Source organism: Arachis ipaensis, chromosome B1 (assembly GCF_059453495.1).
Source record: "Arachis ipaensis isolate K30076 ecotype BB chromosome B1, ASM5945349v1, whole genome shotgun sequence".
NCBI classification, from domain to species: domain Eukaryota; kingdom Viridiplantae; phylum Streptophyta; class Magnoliopsida; order Fabales; family Fabaceae; genus Arachis; species Arachis ipaensis.
This window is the reverse complement of record NC_142436.1, coordinates 21,954,819-21,974,415: the sequence shown is the minus strand read 5'-3', so window position 1 is coordinate 21,974,415 and position 19,597 is coordinate 21,954,819. Positions and strand designations below refer to the sequence as shown.

Below are 19,597 nucleotides of genomic sequence, written 5' to 3'. Positions count from 1 at the left end.
AAGTGAGTTTTATATTTTAAAATGTAATTTTGAACCTCTAAACCTCTATTTTCACCCTTTTAGCCCTTAAACCTTAGTTGTATGTTGAGTGGTGAGAAGAAAGTAGGGAGGAGTAGTAACTTGGAGACGAAGAAAATTTGAGAAGTGGTGAATTATGAATGAGAAGTGTAAAAATGTGATATGTATATGATGAATCTGGCCTTAGTGAATGATTTTGAATGATTATGAATAGATATAAATGAATAATTTATAATGAATTTGAAAATGAAATTGTTTTGAGCTTGACCTGGCAAGGTTCGTGGTGGTTTACCGCTTGCCCAGTGTCAAGACGTATGTGGGGTTCGTGGTGGTGTACCGCCCATACGTTTTTAAAAAAGAATGCTTTGTGGGGTTTGTGGTGGTTTACCGCCCAAGTGTGTGTTGTTTCCAATTGAAGATCTTGCGAGGTTCGTGGTGGTGTACCGCCCGCCAAGTAGGGTTCGTGGTGGTGTACCGCCCACCGATTTTCAAGAGGACGATATCCGAATTGGCTACTAGATGTGTCAGGTTCTGGCAAAGTAACTGACACGTGAGCTCACGGCCAGTAGGATAGACATACATCATATGTATTTGTTTGAATTGCTTGCTTGTGCTTTAATTGAGCTTGCCTATGTGAGTATTATGCTTACTTGCTAAACTTGCTACCTACTGTAATTATTTTTTACTTGTGTTTGCCTTTGTCTATCTTGCTTGTCTGTATGACTCTATTGGTGTTCTGGAGGATTTTAGAGGAAGGAGATGAATTTTGGAGGGGTTTGGTTAGAGTTCGGTTAAGTTTAAGAACCTTAGCGGAACACCCTGATTATGGCTTTCGTATTTAAATCTTTAAGTTTTATAATCAAGAGCGTCGGAGTACTAGGATTGCCTCTGGCTTTCCCGGGACCTTATTTATTATATATGTGGGCACCATAACCATACTGAGAACCCCTGGTTCTCATCCCATACGATATTGTTGTTTTTCAGATGCAGGTCAAAAGGCACCTCGCTAAGCATCTGGACTTACTCTGCAGCGAAGATGGGACTTTGGGTTTTTGTGCTTTGTTATGTATATGTATATATATGCTTAGATCTCTCCTTTTATATGCTTCACTCTTGTGCCTCATAGAGGCTTGATGGAGAACTAAGGTTGTTTTGAGTAATTTAGATCTTAGGACTTGTATATACTTATGTAAATATTCTCCGGCCAATCTTGGCTTCGCAGGTTGAGCTTGGAGCTTGAATATTTTGTATCTTTTGACACTTCCTTGTATATATATATATATATATATCTTACGTTTCTTCGTACGCAAGTTTTCCGTTTACGTGAGCGTTACGACTTTTGTTTTAAACTTTCCTTCAAAGGCTCCTAGACAAAACTTCCTTTCAACTATATATATATATATATATATATATATATATATATAATTTTACTTTAGAGGTCGTAATACTTGGCCACCTCAACTTTATGACTTAAGCATAAGACTCTGTGTGGTAGGGTGTTGCAAGGGGCACACAAAATGTGCGTCAAGAAGACATTCACAGCGCTATGACTTATACAATTAGGAGAGGAAGGTGAGGTAGAGTGGGAGTGGTGCTCTTTTTAAAACCAGCGTTAATTAATTTAGAAATATGATTTTGAGAAAAGTTGGCTGGTTTCTTGCCTAGTTGGCAGGATGAGTTGTTGGTTATCTATACTTTTTCTTTTATATAATATTTAGTTGAATTGTATTGAATTTTATTATAGTTGTGTTAATTTTTTTATAAAAAATTTTAAAGCTTAATATTCATGGATATTCACGAGTATCCGCCTCCTCTGCAGAAAAAAAATAAATGAGAATCCGTAACAAAAATGGAATGAGGACGAGGGGTGGTACCTGTCCTATGAAGACCCATTTATTATCAGTTAAAGCTGAATTATTATTATTGTATTTTTTATCACTAATTGATTTGAATATTAATGACAAACCTTAATGTTGTTCGTTTTATATTTGAAATGTGAATATATTATTTTGATATTTGACTTTTGTGTTGTATTTAAATGATATTATAAAATTTTAATTTGGATGTTATATTTTTAATTTGTGTATTTTTATATGTTTATTTATAATTTTATAATCATGCTAGGTAATCAATTAGTATACCAGTAAACTACAACTAATTATTAGTTAGACTACAAATAAACTAAAAAAAAAACTTCTACAATCACAGTAAAAATAGAACTGATCCTTCACACTCAATACTAAAAAAAAATTCATCTTCACGCCTTCTCCCACTACACAGAACCTTCACACTCACACTCATGCCTTCTCCCTCCACCACATCATGATGGAAATGACGTTGTAGCTTCATTACCGGTGTGATCTCTAAAGGTCTCTGTCCCATGTCGAGCCTCGCCATCGTTTGTTTCTGTAACACCCTAATTACCCTAAGCCTTACCTCATGCCGTAAAGCAAAGGTTAATTAAAGGTCAAGACAGTTCTAAGACTTACACAAAAATCTATATGAAAAGGAATAGTAATTCTAGAAGTCCGATGAAGAAATAAGCTCAAAAACTGAGTTTCAAAAGAGCAAAGCGTTCACACGAAGCTACAAACATAAGGCACAAGATATAGATACCAAATAACAAAATATAAGAGTATAATAATCATAAGATACTAACTACAGCCCATGGAGCTTAGGCCGACTAGTTATATACGATCATACAAAGTTTTGATAGTTAAAACAAGTTATACAATATCTCTCTCAAAGTAAGCCTCTAAGGCAAATTATAAATACAAAAGTGAGAGTACTAAACAAAAGAAAATCAAAAGACTCCAAGAGATGATAGGAATCCTCCGCTCTGTCATCATCATGTAACTCACGAGGTGGGTTACGACCTGCATCTCAAAAATAACAAAAAAGTATAGAATGAGAACCGGAGGTTCTCAGTATGGTAACAGTGCCTAGTAATGTAAGATATAAGACCCCGGGACGCTAGAGGCGATCCTAGAGCTTTATATCAAGCATGAGATTCAACTTAAAGCATACTAAAATTAAAACCATAACTTTAAAATCATAATGATAATAAGGGAATCTAACTTAGTGGATTTCTAATCTAGCAACTCTCTGCTGTCCCACAGCCTTCGCCAGCCTAACCGCCATGCGATTCCATCGCCATCGCCTTCCGAACCTCCTCAATCCCAATAGAAAACACAAGTTATAAAAATGCAAGTAAAGCACAAGTATAGCATGTATATCAAGAAATTCAATAACCAATTAATCATGTTATTCAATTAGGCAAGCAATTCAAGTCGGCAAAGTAAGCAAACAGATAGAAGATGCACATGATAAATGCCTGTCCTATTTGGCTGTGATATCACATTGTCGGTTCAACTGCCAATCCGTCACATCTCCATGGAGATGTCACTTTTTGGTCATGAATAAATGGGAACCCCCTGAGATATCGTGCCCGGCACACGGTCCAAGATACAGTGCCTGCACACTTCTTGTGAACCGAAAGGATGCAAGCGGGATACTCTGCCACATACCTCACACCTCAACGTAAGCGGGATTAACCACTGTCCTTATGCCGCCGCCGCGACCTCGATAAGCGAGATTAACCACCGTCCTTGCCAGGCGCATAGCGTCTCAACAATCTCAGTATAAAACAATATCTCAGTGGTTTTTAGAAATTATTTTCAGTACTCAGTCCACTCTGAGTCCTAGACTCGTCTCAACATCATCAACCGGGAAATTCACAATTCATCATTTCAGTCGTCATTACAGGATTCCACCATCTCACTCTAATAATCCATCTCAGTACTCCAGAATTCTAAGGCTCCATCTTTTAAACTTTTTACCTGAAATTGTTTAGTTAACTTACTTAGGGTATTCTCTATGTTTCAAAGCCTAAAAACAAGTTAGGACACCCTAGATAAGCTTTACGGAAGTTCACAAGCTTGGCGGGAAGGTAAGACAGTTAGAAACAAGGTTTTCTTAAGAAAATAGGGCAGTGTGCGTACGCATAGGGTTGTGCATACGCACCCCCAGAAGAGTTTCTCAAAGTGTGCGTACGCATAGAGGTGTGCGATGCACAGAAGGTAAAATTTTTCTTTTTGAGTGCATGCACTGAAACGTGCGAGCGCTCCCAATAGAAGGCACTTCCCAGCTTGTGCTTGCACACGATGTTGTGCGTACACAAAACTTGCAAAATTCACAAAGTGTGTGTGTGCACTAGAGTGTGCTAGCGCTCCCAACAGTAGGCATATCCCTGTGTGTGCGTGCACTCAAGGGTGTGCGTACGCACATTTTCAAAATTTTATAGGGTGTGCGTGCGCACAAGGCTATGCATACCCACAAGTCAAAACGTAGCCACTATTTAGAGTACGCGCACAGCAATGTGCAATTTCAATTTCTGCAATGTGCACACATACCAGAACTCATAATTTCTGTAACATCACAGAAATCAGATTTTTGACACCAACTTCTAATGATCATATCTTTCTCTACGAAATTTAGATTTCTACAAAATCTATACTGTTTTAAAGCTCTTTGAATTCTCTTTAGTTTGATAAAAATTTAATTCAATTTCAAAAATTGTAGCTCAAGATATGATCCATCAAAATTCATCAAAAACTAGTTTTTTTACCAAAAATTCACTAGGTTCCTAACTTCCAAAATTCTCAATCAAAACCAATTATCCTACAACCAAAACAGTTCCAATGCACCTAGTTTATTTTCAAATATCATCCAACACATTCCACAACCTACGAAATACATATTTCATCATTTTTTTTCTCCAAAATTTCTACTCATGCACCTCTATTCCTCAAGAATTAACAACTTAATAATCACTCCACCATCCTCAACATTACAAACATCATAATTCATTATCATTCTATACAATCATCATTATACAATCCAACATCATAATTCAACATCATTATTCACCAATATCATCTCAATCATCAAAATCATCATACATTACAATTTCCAACAATCAATTTCAATCCTATCCTATGGTCCACTAGTCTAAGTGTCCAGAAATATTATATATTATATAGAAGATACCAAAACCATACCTTGTCCAATTTTCAATATATGCTATACACCAAATTGAGTCCAAACCAAGCTTCCAACCAAAATCAAGTCACCAACAATTCACCAACCAATTCCAACAAGCATCAACAACCAACTCCAAGCTATACACATTAATTACCACAAATCAATACCTAGGGTTCCTAAATTCACAAATTCACAAAGGATAAGAGCAAGCTTACCTTACCCAACAGTTTTGGGAGCAAAACCCGAAAGCAACCAAGTGCTAGAGTGTACATAAACACCCAAAACACAAAAATCCACTCAAAACTCAAGCCTTAAATTTCGAATTTCTTAGGAAAGAGAAAAGGAGAGAAAATTTCGAGATCTTACCTATACAATTTAGATAGAACTAACGGGCTCAGCGAGAGCTTCGCGTAGCCATTGACGGCACGCGAATTGGAGCACTGTAGCTTGAGTTATGGCCACCGGAAGTTGGTGGTGAATAGTATTTTTCTCTCTTCTTTCTCTCTTCTCATGTAGTTGGCGTGTGTTGTGTTTAATGATGAATGAGGCTAAAATGAGTTCATTAATAAAATTATATATGTTGGGCTTGGGCTCAACTTAGGCCCGATCCAATCCATTAGTATTTTTGGCCCATTTGTCCCAACTTGGGGACAAACCATTAAAATTAGTGCCCAGTTTTCAACTTCAATTAATTTTCTAAGTTTTTCTACTATTTTTATCATTTTCGCATAGTATAGGACATATTTAAGCCAGTACTACCGGTCAATTTATCGGTTCGTATTTTTACGCGATTTTTCGCAAAAAATTACATTTTCCAACTCAGAAAAATCTACTGAGTCCAAAAATCATATTTAAATTTTCTAATTAACATTCTAAAATTTTTAATCCTATTTTGAGCAATTTAATTTAATTAATTAAGCAGCTAATTATTCGCAGTTCTTATAGTTTCCATCCCTCACCAAGAAAAATTATTCAAAAAAGAACATCAAAAAACCTAACAAAGAAAGTCGAAAAACTTAATAAAAGAAATATCCAAAATATCACAAAAAAACATAACCGAAAGAATAATAAAATACCTAATAAAAGAAGCATCCAAAGATATAAAAAAACACATCCAAAAAGTAACAAAAAGAACATCCAAAACCTACCCAAAAAAATCTGAAATCTAACAAACAAGAAATAACCGAAACCTATTTCGAAAACATCTAAAATCTTACCAAAAAAATTTTGAAACAATATAAAAGAAACATCCATAATCATAAAAAAAAATATCGAAAACGTAATGAAAAGAACATTAGAAAACTGCTAAAAAGAAACATAAAAAATCTAACAAATAAAAAAAATCCAAAATTATTTTGAAAACATCCCTAACTTAACAAAAACAAATCTAAAATTATTGGAAAAGGAACATACAAATCCTAACAAAGAAAACATCACTAAAAAAATATCAAATTGTAAAATAATTGTAAAATACTTCGTGAACTTGTTGAAGAGAAAGAATATTAATATACTCAAAATTCTCTTTAGGACAAGGATAATTCACGGTCACAGTGTCTAAAACACTGAAATTTGACCCCTTCATTAATTGAGAAAGCCATTCACAATGGACAGTTAATGAGGATCATAACGTACAATTGTCACTGCGAAAAACACTACAATGAGAAGAATGAATTGTGGTAGGGGGACTGCACAAAATGATGGTAGGAAAAAGAGCACGGCTATAAATTTTGGCGATCAATAGATGAGGTGGGGTAGAAGAAGATTAGACGATCAATAGCGTTAATAATACTGCATAATTAACGCAAAAAAAAAAAAAAACGTAATGATGAACAGTAAGAACGTTGGTAGGAGGCACACAAAATGTGTGGCAAGAGGAGGCACACGCCACACAGCACTGCGATTTTTACAATTAGGAGAGGAAGGTGAGGTAGATTGGGAGTGGTGTTTTTTTTTATAACCAGCGTTAATTAATTTAGAAACATGATTTTGAGAAAAATTGGCTGGTTTTTTATGTAGTTGGCAGGATGAGTAGTTGATTATCTATACTTTTTTTATATAATATTTATTATAATTCGACTATTTTGGTTAAACTGTGATTATTCCAATTAAATCACTAAACCAATAGTTAGAGCGATTGAATAATCGGTTTGATTTTTCGAACTGTGCTTACACCAGCTTCAATCTCATTTAAAAATTAATGAAAATTGTTAGGGGCTAATAATTTTGAGGATTTATCTATCTTGTATTCTAAAAATACATGTTAAATTTATAAATTAAATTTTTTTTTTAAAATATAAAAAATTTAAATTTTCAATATATTTATTTTATATTTGTTAAATAAAAAAATTAAATTTTTCACTAATGATAAACTTACCATATGTGCTAAATGTACATATTAACTAAATCTTATTGTTTATTATTAATTAACTAGTGTATGAAGCCTTGCTCAGCAAAGAAAAATTTATAAAAGTAAAAAAAATTATATGTTTGGATATTTAAAAAAAAACACAAAATAACTATTATGTTAAGAAATTTATAAAATTATTATCAAAATCAAAGTTTAACTTAAAAATAGTGAGTAATAATCATTTTACACTTTTTTTAAGTAAAATAATTATACATTGATACAGAATTTAAAATAAAATTAAAATATTTATATTAGAATCCTATTTTTTCAAAGACTTCTCTATAAACAACATTGAGGTTGAATTTACAGACATTCCTACGTGATTCATAAGTAAAACTTTTAAACATTTCTTACTCTTAACTCTTGAAAGTGCCACATTTAGTTGGCCATGTGTTAAAACTAGTTTGGACAAGTACAATCTAACATGAGATAAAGTTTGTTCTTGAGACTTATTAATTGTCATGGCAAACGATACTATTATGGAAAACTGTCTTCGTTGGAATCTAATTGAGATGGTTTCATTTGTTGGTACCATATTCATTCTTGGAGTCAAAGCAATATGACCAACATTGTTATCTGTTAAGACTTCACATTCTATGACATGATTTCCAAGCTTCCTAACTTGTAGCCTTGTATCATTACAAAGACCACTAGATTGGTCAATATTCCTCAGTAACATCACCAGATCACCAACCTTGAGTATTAATTTATGTGGAGGCAAACCAGAGCAATTTATGCTATTCAGTAATTCAGGACCATAGAGATCTAGTTGACTCTTCATATTTCCTTCATCCATACAAATCGAATCCGAACTAAGATATACTTTTTTTCCTCCAGGAATGATAGCCATCAGATGGTTGTTGACCTCTTCAACGATGTCCAGCGTGGGAGCCAGTATAGTTCTTGCTTTGAAAAAATCCTTTGAGGACATGTTATCCAAAATATTTGGATAAGAAAAATGAACTAACTCATCAAATGCTTGGTCCGAAGAAGGAATAACAATATCTCCTGGAAGACATATCTCAGATTCACCATCCATATTGTCACATATTATACCATCACAAACTTTCAATAACCACTCACCAAATTGCTCTGTCTCATCTTGATCTGAAGCAGTCGTCCATATAGAGAGTCTCATGTTTTTTGTTAGTTTGAGTACCTGACAAAACTTCCAAAGGTAAGAAGAATTCACGGTTGAATGAACGATATCTTATCTCGATCCTCGTAAAATGACAGGAAGAATTTGTCTAAAGTCTCCACCTAGTACAACTACTTTTTCTCCAAAGGACAAATCTTTGTTATATGTTGGAGAAAACCTCATGATATCACCTAAACATTTATCAAGCACTTCATAGCAGTACCTACTAACCATTGGAGCCTCATCCCAAATTATAATTTTGGCTTTCAACAGCAGCATTGCTTGAGGGAGAACCATGTTTGATGTTACATACAGAATCCTGAGTTATATTCAGCGGTATTTTGAACCTTGAGTGTACCGTTCTTCCATTGGGAAGAAGTAAAGATGCAATACTACTTGAAGCAATGTTTAACACAATATCACCCCTTAAGTGAATCTCAGCAGATATAAGGTTCCAGAGAAATATTTTTTCAGTACCTCCATAACCATACACAAAGAAAAATCCCTTCATCACAATACACAGCTGTAACAATTTTATCGAATGCATATTTCTGCTCAGGTGTTGCGATGGCTAACATGTTTGAGGCATTTTTCTATAAATCATCCCTGTTAAAGTTTAGCTCTTCCCTGATAACCTTTTCGGTTAACAAAGAACTATCAACTTCAAATGTTAAAGGCATAGGAGGATAGTCTTTCAAGGTTTTACCATAAGAATGTAAGATCTTGTCTATATCCATTAAGCACAACTGATTAATCTCATCATCTGACATGGTTAACTCTGCATATTATACAATATTGTAAAAATTCAATCAAACTAAAAATGATCAATAATAAAGAACTTTTATAATTGCAATTATAAAAACTCACCCCTCATGTTCATCACGGTTCTTTGTCGATGCAAAATATCATCTGAGAGTTTATGCCAACATCTATCCCAGACATGTTCTGGTCTTGAAATATTGTTGGATGTTAATAGAATGACAAATAACCTTCTAACATATGATCCTGAGGCCCACAAGCTTGCTTCCTTAATTGCATCCATGAATTCTCTGTCATCTTGCAAAAGTCCAAAGATGAAGCATGCATCTCTATACGTAGCATAAATTGTTTCTCCTACTATTCTTATATTTCAAAAATTCATACATCCTCTTTGAGTATTCAAGAGAAGTCGTTGGTAATATTCTTCGGTATTTGCTGCAAAAAACTTGGTTAGAATCCCACTTTTAAATTGCTAAATGGATTAGGCTATGCGATTTCAATTATTATGTAGCTATACATCCGCATAAGATTAATTTTTCTAAAAAATATAGAATAATTCTAAAATTGTGTAATCTACAGATTATAACTACTGAAAGTTATTTGAACATTTGTTTTCTAGTGTAGATAAATCGAATAAAATGGACGTGGGGTACATGCTGTTAAGATTTTAAATTTAAATCATCAAATAAATAAGATCAAAATTGAATATAAACTCGTCATTACATGCAAGTACATGAGTCAACCTTCCAATTGCGAAGCCTTGCTTTTGAGGAAACCACTTTAAAGCATCGTCCTTCCAAACAAACTTAGTTGGAAACTCAGCATAAGTCAGACTTCGAGTATAGGGATATGACATGTTCGCCGCCATCCATCCCAAAAACATGGACTTGAGATATTACTTTTTCGATGATATCATTCACATTAGAAGTTTCACTATAAATCACAGGTTGCTCATCCTCCAAATAAAATGGAAGTCTAATCACAAATGGTTCTTTCTCTTGGATTTTGTATCCAAATAAACCAGACTGCCTCACATGCCTAAATGTACCTACAATCGTAGTAATTTCTAATTTTGTCAACAACTTGTGTGGCTTCTGACGGATCACCAGTGTTGTATAGAGTAGTTGTTATGCGGTCATTGCCCTTATGTACATACTTAAATAGATACTTAATAGAACTTGTTTGGCATATGTATTCCAGATTTATGTGACACCCAAACTTGAGCAACAATTCTGGATTATAAGCAACAATAAACTTATTGTATAGTACGCATTCCCTTTTATTCACTGTTCGACTGTTATCAGTATGCCTATATTTGAAAAATTCGACTTCATTAATGAGTGTTCGTTGTCTAAACTCTTTGGGATAAAACTTTGAACAGGGTCCATTCTTCATGCAAGGTGAATTCTTGTTGTACGGACCACATGGACCATGTACCATGTAATTTTGAACAGCTCCATGTAGATTTGGCCTTTCGTTTTCATCAGAAATCTTAACTGTTATATGTTTGTTTATATCATCTGGTGTTTGTGGCTTGAACTCGATACTCATGAATAAAAGGATATGTGCATGCGGAAGCCCTCTCTTTTGAAACTCTATAGTGCAAACATCTGAAAATTGAAAAAGACAAATGAGCAAAATATTACAACATAAGATTTTAATAAGGTGTTGTATAAACACAGACTTACATCCCAAAATTTTGCCAAAGATTTTTCCCTCTTTTAGGTCATCAATCAAACCATCAAGTTTTATCTTGAAAACTCGACACAATATAACAGGGCGGTTTTCTACCTTCAATCCAATGGGAGTCACTTCTCTTTTTATCTCATCTTATTCAGGATTACAGGTCATAGTGATAAAATAGCTAGGATATCCTGCATATCTGCAAATTGCAAATGCATCTTTACAATTATTCATCATGTACCTAGGTCCACCGGTAAAAGTATTGAGAAGAACGATTCTTCTGCCAAACTTTGCAGCATCTACATTCCCGTTTATAAGACTTTCATGCAGATATTTGTATTTATCAATCCTCAACTGTGGTTGTTTATACCTAAAGAATTTTAATCTCTCTGATTTCACCATTGTGTAGGCATCTACTAGAAACTGTTGGAATAATCTCTTTGATATCAAGTATTATATACTATAATAAATTATATTGATATTTAAATATCTAATCAAATCAATTAGTTGATATAATTAAGTCATATCAAAATACTTAAAAATGCACCGTTCTTAATTAAATACTATCTATACTATATAAATCACACTTAAATCTATTTTTTGTGCGTATATAATTTAAAGTAATTTACAATTTATTTGATTGAATATTATAATATAAAATAATTTATAAATTAACGTTAATTCATATATAATATATAATTAAATTTAATAAATTTAATTAGAATAAACAATAAATTATTTATTTTATTTTAGATTTCATAAATGAAAAAAACTAATTTACTAATATAATGAATTACAATTAATGTAGTATAATTAATTAAGTAATATAAATTATATTAAATTATATTGATATTTAAATATTTAATCAAATCAATTAGTTGAAATCATTAAGTTATTGAAATAAATTGTATTGAATGAGTTAAAATAATTAAATCGAGAAACTCTTCAGAACATCCCACATCAGTTCTATTATTAAGTACAGAAATTCGATTTTTATATAACAGAATAGATAGATATTTTGAATTAACACTTTATTTTTATACCATTAAAATTTAGAATTTAATGCATAATATTTAAGATTCAAAATTAATTGCTGACATGGGGTTGGTATTAATGTTTACTTGTCTTTTTGTTTTAAATTGCCTGACTTGGATGCGGGTTAGTTGGCATTTTGATTTGCCTAATATATGTTCCTTGCATAATTCAGAGCAGTACTATGGGAGCTAATTTTAGTTACACTGGAGTCAAAAATCTTAACCGTTCATTGGTTTGGTGCATCTTAGATCATCTCCATAATCTAATCTATTTCTTGAAGCTACCTTTTTTGGTCATCCTCCTTGAACAGCCATGGCCACCAACCAATTCTCCTTTCTAGTAGCTCTTAATTAGCATCTTTTTATATGTGGGAATTGGGAAGAGAATATGTATATGTGAATTAAAGAAAAGCACAATGTATATACTTTGCGAGCCTTTTTAACCTTTTAGGGAAAAAATGGATGCGATCTAAATAAAAAATAATTAAAGCAGCTTTTACTATTAGGGAGCTTAAAGTAAAAGATGAATAAACTTTAGTCTAAATCATGTTGGCAAATTAAGTTTCATTCCCTCCATATTAAAATAATAAAGCAGGTGTTGACCTTTTGGATCTTGGATTTAATCAAATTTTAAAGGGGGTAATTTATTTATTCTATTAAAATTCAAATCTTAATGTTAAAGATGAACTTATTTAGTTCACATAATATTTACAACCAATTTTTTTTATCCATTTTAACAAGTATATTTAGCAAAAATCGAATTCAAGATAATTTTAACAAATATATTCAATAAATTGAATTCCAGATTTAATTACATTAAAAAATATTCAGTTATATTTTGAAAGTGGTAGTTTCCTATACTTTTTGTTTTTGTGCAGATGAACTTTTGAGGTATAACTTATCTCTTATATTGTTATAATATGCTTTTTTTTAAATAAAAATAATTCGGACATAAAAAAACACAGTGAATGGTATCCTGCAAAAACACTTTCTTTATCATAATTCTTTATTTAAATATTAGGTCAATAAAGCTGCCACCAAATATTTAAAAAAAAACGCAAAACAGGGAAGCTAATAAAGAATATGATGACAATGTTGTTATAATGCAATCCCATGTGTGGTCTGAAAAATCTGAATGCCCTACCTATAATTCCTCAAGTGTGAAACAGATATACTGCAAGATCAAAACTGTTTCCCAGAATTTGTATTGGTGCCACGTTACTACTAATCTTAGGCAAATCTATAGCATATGTCTATGTTTCATAAACTAACACTAAATTATGTGAACAGATAGGTGGTGATTCGTTTGGTTTTTGTCCTCCGTCAAAAAACAAAAAGGACAAATCTTTGCACAGAATCGTTGTACAAAATAATTATTTTGGGCAAATCCTCATCACTGTTACGGACTATAATTTCATGGATAATTAAGGAAAAACAAAACTGTATGTCACGCTGATTAGTGAGCATAGGGCTATAGCATTATAATTTTTAACATTATTGATTATTGATTTGTATTATGTGTTGTCAGCATTGCTAATCAATGGGACCGTGCTTTCTCGCGGTAATGAAATTCAATGGGGTTGTTCCTTAGACCTTAATACTATTATTACTATATAAGTAATAACAACCATATATAGCAATATAATACTTACACCCGTTATTATTATTGGTGACCCGCCACTCCGCCAGTCAAATTGAAAATGGTGGCCATTTAATTGAGACCATGTTTTATATTTATGTTTTGTCTATCTATTTTCTTTTTATCCCTTTTCGTTCATTCAATGAAAGATTTCATATAATAATAATAATAATAATAATAAATCTTAGGAGCCAGTTATTGTTACCAACTTTGATCAGCATTTAGGTAATACAAGTGTTAAATTATTTTTAATATTGATTTATGTATGTAAATTTTAATAAATATAAGTATAAATTGTGTTGATTTATATGTATAAATTTAAATAATATAAATACAAATTATTATTAATTAAGTGATGATCTAATATAATATTTACTGATTAATAAAAAACGGAAATAATAATGACGTTGTGACTTGTGACGGGGTAATAGCATCGTGTTTTGGGACCCTCTTCAATAATGGTACTACTAGTCTACTACACTATATGTTTCTGCTAATTCCATTCATAAATTTATTTATTAAGAAAGAAAAAGATACAGTAGCTAGTGATGCTGATCTTCCTTCCGCTTGTGTGTGAACCAATCTCGAAGGTAAAAATATCAAACTAAGGTTATTTAACAAAATAAATTATTGGTCATGAAGTCTCATGCATGATATATTAACTATAATGCATAAGTTTGTTTCTGGTGTCAAAATATAGATGTTAAATTTTTTTATTATTCTTGTACTGTGAGATCTATACAAGATGAATGATTAAGATTTTAATATTATATTTCACAAAAAACACAAATTTTAGAATAATTATTGGTATAAAAAGACTCATAATTAAACATTATTATTTAACTAATAACTAAAGCATATTCATCACCTTCATATTTTATGGTCTCGCAAGTATTTCTCACATTATAAGCTATAGGTAGATTTTTCATTTATACTCAGGTCCATTTGAAAAGATTTAAAAGTAATTTTTTTTTAATTACAAAAAAAAAGTAATTTTTTTGAGATTTTGATTTATGAAAGTAGTAGTATTAATGTTTGGTGCGATTTTTAAAATTAAATTGTAATTTTTTAAAAAATTATTTAAGAATTTATAGAGAAATTAAAAAAAATAACTTCTCTTGTAATATTATTATTTTTTATCATATTTTTATAAAATAATTAATTTTAAAATAAAAAATCTAAATACAAAATAATTTATTTATAAGTTATTTTTAATATAGTTATTTATTATTTAAGTTATTTTTTAAAAAAATAACTTAATCAAATTGTTTATCTAAACTGAACCTTAATCTTGGTCCAGCAAGAGTAAAGCACAAAAAAAAAGAAGAAGTATAGGGAGTATGTACAATGCGTATAATGGAGGTTTAGGGATGTAGAATATCAGATGTTTATTATCCCTTGTAGCTGCATGGTTATTTTGAATAATATAGGTGTATTGTGTTTAAAAAATTAGTAATATTTTATCTTAAATGTTTATTTTTTAACTCATATTGGACCAAATAAATAATTATTGTACAAATACTCTATTAACTTCCTAGCGAAATTCAAAAACAAAAAATCGAAAAACAAATGCCAATTGCCAGCGATGACTCCATTAGAAAGTCGTACCGTTTTCAATTTATCCACAATAAAGTATCAAAGTTCTTTTTGATACTACAACCTAAGAGATCGATAGTAGTAATTAAATTAATTAATTAATTAGATACAGGGATTTGATCATTCGAGGATTTTTGAAGTCAATCACTCCCAAACACCAAAAGAGTTAACACGAATCTCACAACTCTACATGCATGTCTACTAGTGAAAAAGATGCTATTCCCCGTTACTCCACCATTAGGGAGTCCTAGTCCTACTAGGAACTAGGAAGAAAGAGAATACAACGTAACAACCGCTACATTGAGCAACAATTAATTAATTAATTAAGAATAAAATATATTTTTTATTTTTAATATTTTTTAATTAGTTTAATTATTATTAATTTTACTAAATTTTTAATTAAATCTTTATATTTCTTTTAATTAAAATTTTGTACTGTTTTTAATTAGATTTTTTTTATGTAAAAAACATTAAAATTTACCGAAAATATTTAGATGCTACATCACTCAGGTCATTAATGATTTAGACGAGGTCAACGACTAGGAATATTTTTTTATCAAATTAAAAAATAATTGGAATAAAATTGAATGAAATTAAAATCTTAGAGATATTTAAAAAAATATATTAAAAACAAAAAACATACTTTAATTATTAATTAATAACAATTTTGAGCTCAACCATAACTTATAACCAGCGTACACATACCGGGAGAGAGGAAGAGATCACCAATAAAGAGCATATTTGTAAGAGAGGTTTGGTTTTTTGTAGAGCTGTTTGTTTATCCTACAACCTCCCATTTTTTTTAAGAATCTTGTTAAGATATGTTTTAAAAAAACAATTAAAAATTAAAAAAACATTATAATCGTATTACTTATATATTAAAATTAATTATCAAATTAGCAATCAGTATAAAATATACGTTAAAATACAAAAAATAAAATAATATTAAAAATAAATTAAATAACGTATATATTTATATAGACTGATTTAGTAATTTATTTTTAATGTACATAATATATATATACAACAATACTACATGATCAGCAAAATTTAGCATTTTAGATTAGTATTTGGCCAATAATAATTTGTACCTATATTTACAAGAATTTGCACATAAAAAATACGTAGTTTATACTTATATTTACTAGAATAAAAATTAGAGGTAACTACCAAATCAATACCCAAAAGATTCAAGCGCCGACAAAAATAACTCTAAAAAATGTTAAGGACAAAATAACTCTTAAAATATTATAAAATTTGACAAAAATAACCATACGTCAATTTCTCTTGTTTTCGTTAACAATGATGAGGTGGCAAACAAAAAGGGCAACATGACAAACTCTTTCCTATTTTTCACTACCAATAATTTTCTCTTTCTTCTTCGTACTCTTTCGTATCTCTCATTCTATCTGTAACGTCCATTATAATTTTTCATAAATACAAAGTAATTTTTTAATTTTCAGAATTATATCAATGAACACAAACACAAAATAATAAAATTCAAATTAAAATTGAATCATGTTTAGAATCTCAGCATCAAAATTACAAGATCCTTTAAAAAAATTGAAAAATAAAACAAAAACAGAAAAATCACAACATCCATTAACAAAAAATCATAAAAGAGAACAAAAAAAAAAGAATAAAGAAGAACGAAGAAATATACACACATAGAGGAGGAAAAGAAAAATAGGAAAAAAAAGGCGAAAAGAAGAGGCGACGACAAAGGAAAATGGTGCTGCTGCCCCTAGCTCTGGCTTACCGGAACGAGAGAGAGAGAGAGAGAGAGAGAGAGAGAGAGAGAGAGAGAGGATGATGTTGGCGTTAGCGAAAGAAACTATCGTCGCTAAAAACGAGAGTCATGGAGGCAGCAAAAGACGTAGCTCCTCTACTGCCATCACAATGTTGCCGTTGTCGTTGTCCACTGCTATCGCTGTCGTCTCAATTTTGCTCAGCAAACGCTCCTTCCTCTTCTTTACGCCTTTTGCTTGTCGCCGGAAAAGGTTGTTAAGAAGAAGGGTATGTGGCGCAAAAAAATGTAGAAAAACAAAAAAATTGCTGACAAACATTGAGATAATCACATGATATACGATAATTTCACAAATTGAATATGAAGAAATTGTGAAGGAATAGATTTAAGTTTGAGAGATAAAAATGAAAAAAATGGTGATTAAGATTATTAGGAATTAGAATTTCTTTAATTTTAAAATAATTAATAATATCGCATAATTTTTAGTTTGTCATGTCACTTTTTTCATTTGTCACCTTACTATTTTTTGTTAATAGAAATGAAAAAGATTGACATTTAGTTATTTTTGCTCAAATTTTAAAATTTTTTAAAAGTTATTTTATTGTTAACATCTTTTAAGATGTTTTTTTATCTACTTTTAAATCTTTCAAATATCGATTTAATAATTACTTCTAAAACTTATTTATTAACTAACAAATTGATATTTGTGCTAATTAAATTTCGACTAAAATTATTAAAAACTGATGGAGTCTAAGATTTCCATGTTTGAAAATTTATTATTATACTGTACTCTCAAAATATTTCTTTAAAGCCCAGTAAAATTAAATATTGAGTTAATAGTTAAAATCGTCTCTAAAAGATATTTTGATCTCCATTTTGGTCATCGAAAGACAAAATTAATCGAAATCGTCCCCGAAAGATACATGACTTGGTCACGTTAGTCCTTCCGTCAGTTTGATGATAATGGATCACGTTAAGTGCCACTCAGATCAGTGATACCTGGCACACTACGTGTCAGATCAGTGACACGTGGCACACCACATGTCATGTGACATATAAAAAAGTTATTTATAATCAAAATAGTCATTGAAAGTTCAGACGTAAGTCATTTTCATTCCTAAAATTTTAAAAATTAATCAAATTAGCCTTATATAATTTTTTTATTTTTTCTTGATAATATTAAATTTAAAATATTTTTTGATACTACTAATTTTAATAGAAATGTAATTGACAAACAAAAAATTAGTAATTGTATCTTTTCTTCTTAAAATTTTTTTCAATAAAATTATCTCACTCATTTAATTCTTCTCAAAATCTCTCTTATTCTTTTCTATTATAAAACCTTTTTCTTATATTATTACATTTTGCTGGAATATATATATATATACTCAAAATTAAAATGCATGTATTTGTTAACCTAAACAAAGTTATAGGCTCAAAATCAAAATTTATGTATATTAACCTAAATAAAGTTATACCACTATTTTTTTCTACTACATCTTTTTTTTTTCATTACGGTATTACTTATATATAGGGTGTAATGGTAGTGATATTAAAAGTCAAAATTCAAGAAGATCCACAAATTTTGCTTCAATTTCAAACTTTACAAAATATTAAAATTTGTTGCTTAATTATTATTGTTATTATATATGCTAAACGAATTGCTTCTTAAGCGTACTACATGCAAAGATCATAATAATTTTTTGTGTGTTTCATATGTTTGAGATAGATTATATACTTTTTCTTTTAATATCACTATTATTACATCCTATATGTAAGTAATACCGTAATGAAAAAAACAAGATGTAGTAGAAAAAAAATAATGGTATAACTTTATTTAGGTTAACATACATAAATTTTGATTTTGAGCATATAACTTTGTTTAGGTTAACAAATACATATATTTTAATTTTGAGTATATATATATATATATATATATATATATATATATATATATATATATATAATGTAAGAAAAATGTTTTAGAATAGAAAAGAATAAGAGAGATTTTGAGAAGAATTAAAAGAGAGAGATAATTTTATTTAAAAAAATATTTAAGAAGAAAAGATACAATTACTAATTTTTTATTTGTCAATTATATTTCTATTAAAATTAGTAGTATCAAAAAATATTTTAAATTTAATAATATCAAGAAAAAAAATTATATAAGGACTAATTTGATTAATTTTTAAAATTTTAGGGATGAAAATGACTTACGTCTAAACTTTCAAAGACTATTTTTATTATAAATAACTTTTTACATGTCAAGTGATACGTGGCATTAACCCACCACGTCATCATGCCACGTGGTATTTAATGTAATACGTCATCATCCAACTGACGGAAGGACTAACGTGACTAAGTCGTATATCTTTTAGAGACGATTTCGATTAATTTTGTCTTTCAAAGACCAAAATGGAGATTGGGATATTTTTAGGAACGATTTTGACTATTAATTCATTAAATATTTTATTTTATTTATTTTTTAATAATTAAATTATTTTCTTAATTCTTTTCTTTTTCCCCATTTCAC

The 19,597-nt window shown here is 30.3% G+C and overlaps 1 protein-coding gene across 1 annotated transcript; it reads right to left on the bottom strand.

Moving 5' to 3' along the window:
• Positions 1 to 7,727: 7,727 nt before the first annotated feature.
• LOC107648031 (uncharacterized) lies at positions 7,728 to 10,233 on the bottom strand. Its single transcript, XM_016352061.1, has 5 exons — positions 10,109 to 10,233; positions 9,474 to 9,556; positions 9,242 to 9,384; positions 8,965 to 9,111; positions 7,728 to 8,627 (listed from the first exon to the last, which is right to left on the bottom strand). Exons 1-5 carry the CDS (start codon positions 10,231 to 10,233, stop codon positions 7,728 to 7,730), a joined length of 1,398 nt encoding a protein of 465 aa, XP_016207547.1.
• Positions 10,234 to 19,597: the final 9,364 nt, after the last annotated feature.

What these genes read in the sequence shown, in the direction of transcription:
- LOC107648031 (XM_016352061.1), bottom strand. Translation starts at nt 10,233, where the DNA reads ATGGCGGCGAACATGTCATATCCCTATACTCGAAGTCTGACTTATGCT. An exon ending in CAAGGCTTCGCAATTGGAAG is followed by an intron (nt 9,557 to 10,108) that starts GTTGACTCATGT and finishes CAATATTTCAAG; the next exon opens with ACCAGAACATGTCTGGGATA. An exon ending in GTTCTTTGTTAACCGAAAAG is followed by an intron (nt 9,112 to 9,241) that starts GTTATCAGGGAA and finishes ATTGTGATGAAG; the next exon opens with GGATTTTTCTTTGTGTATGG.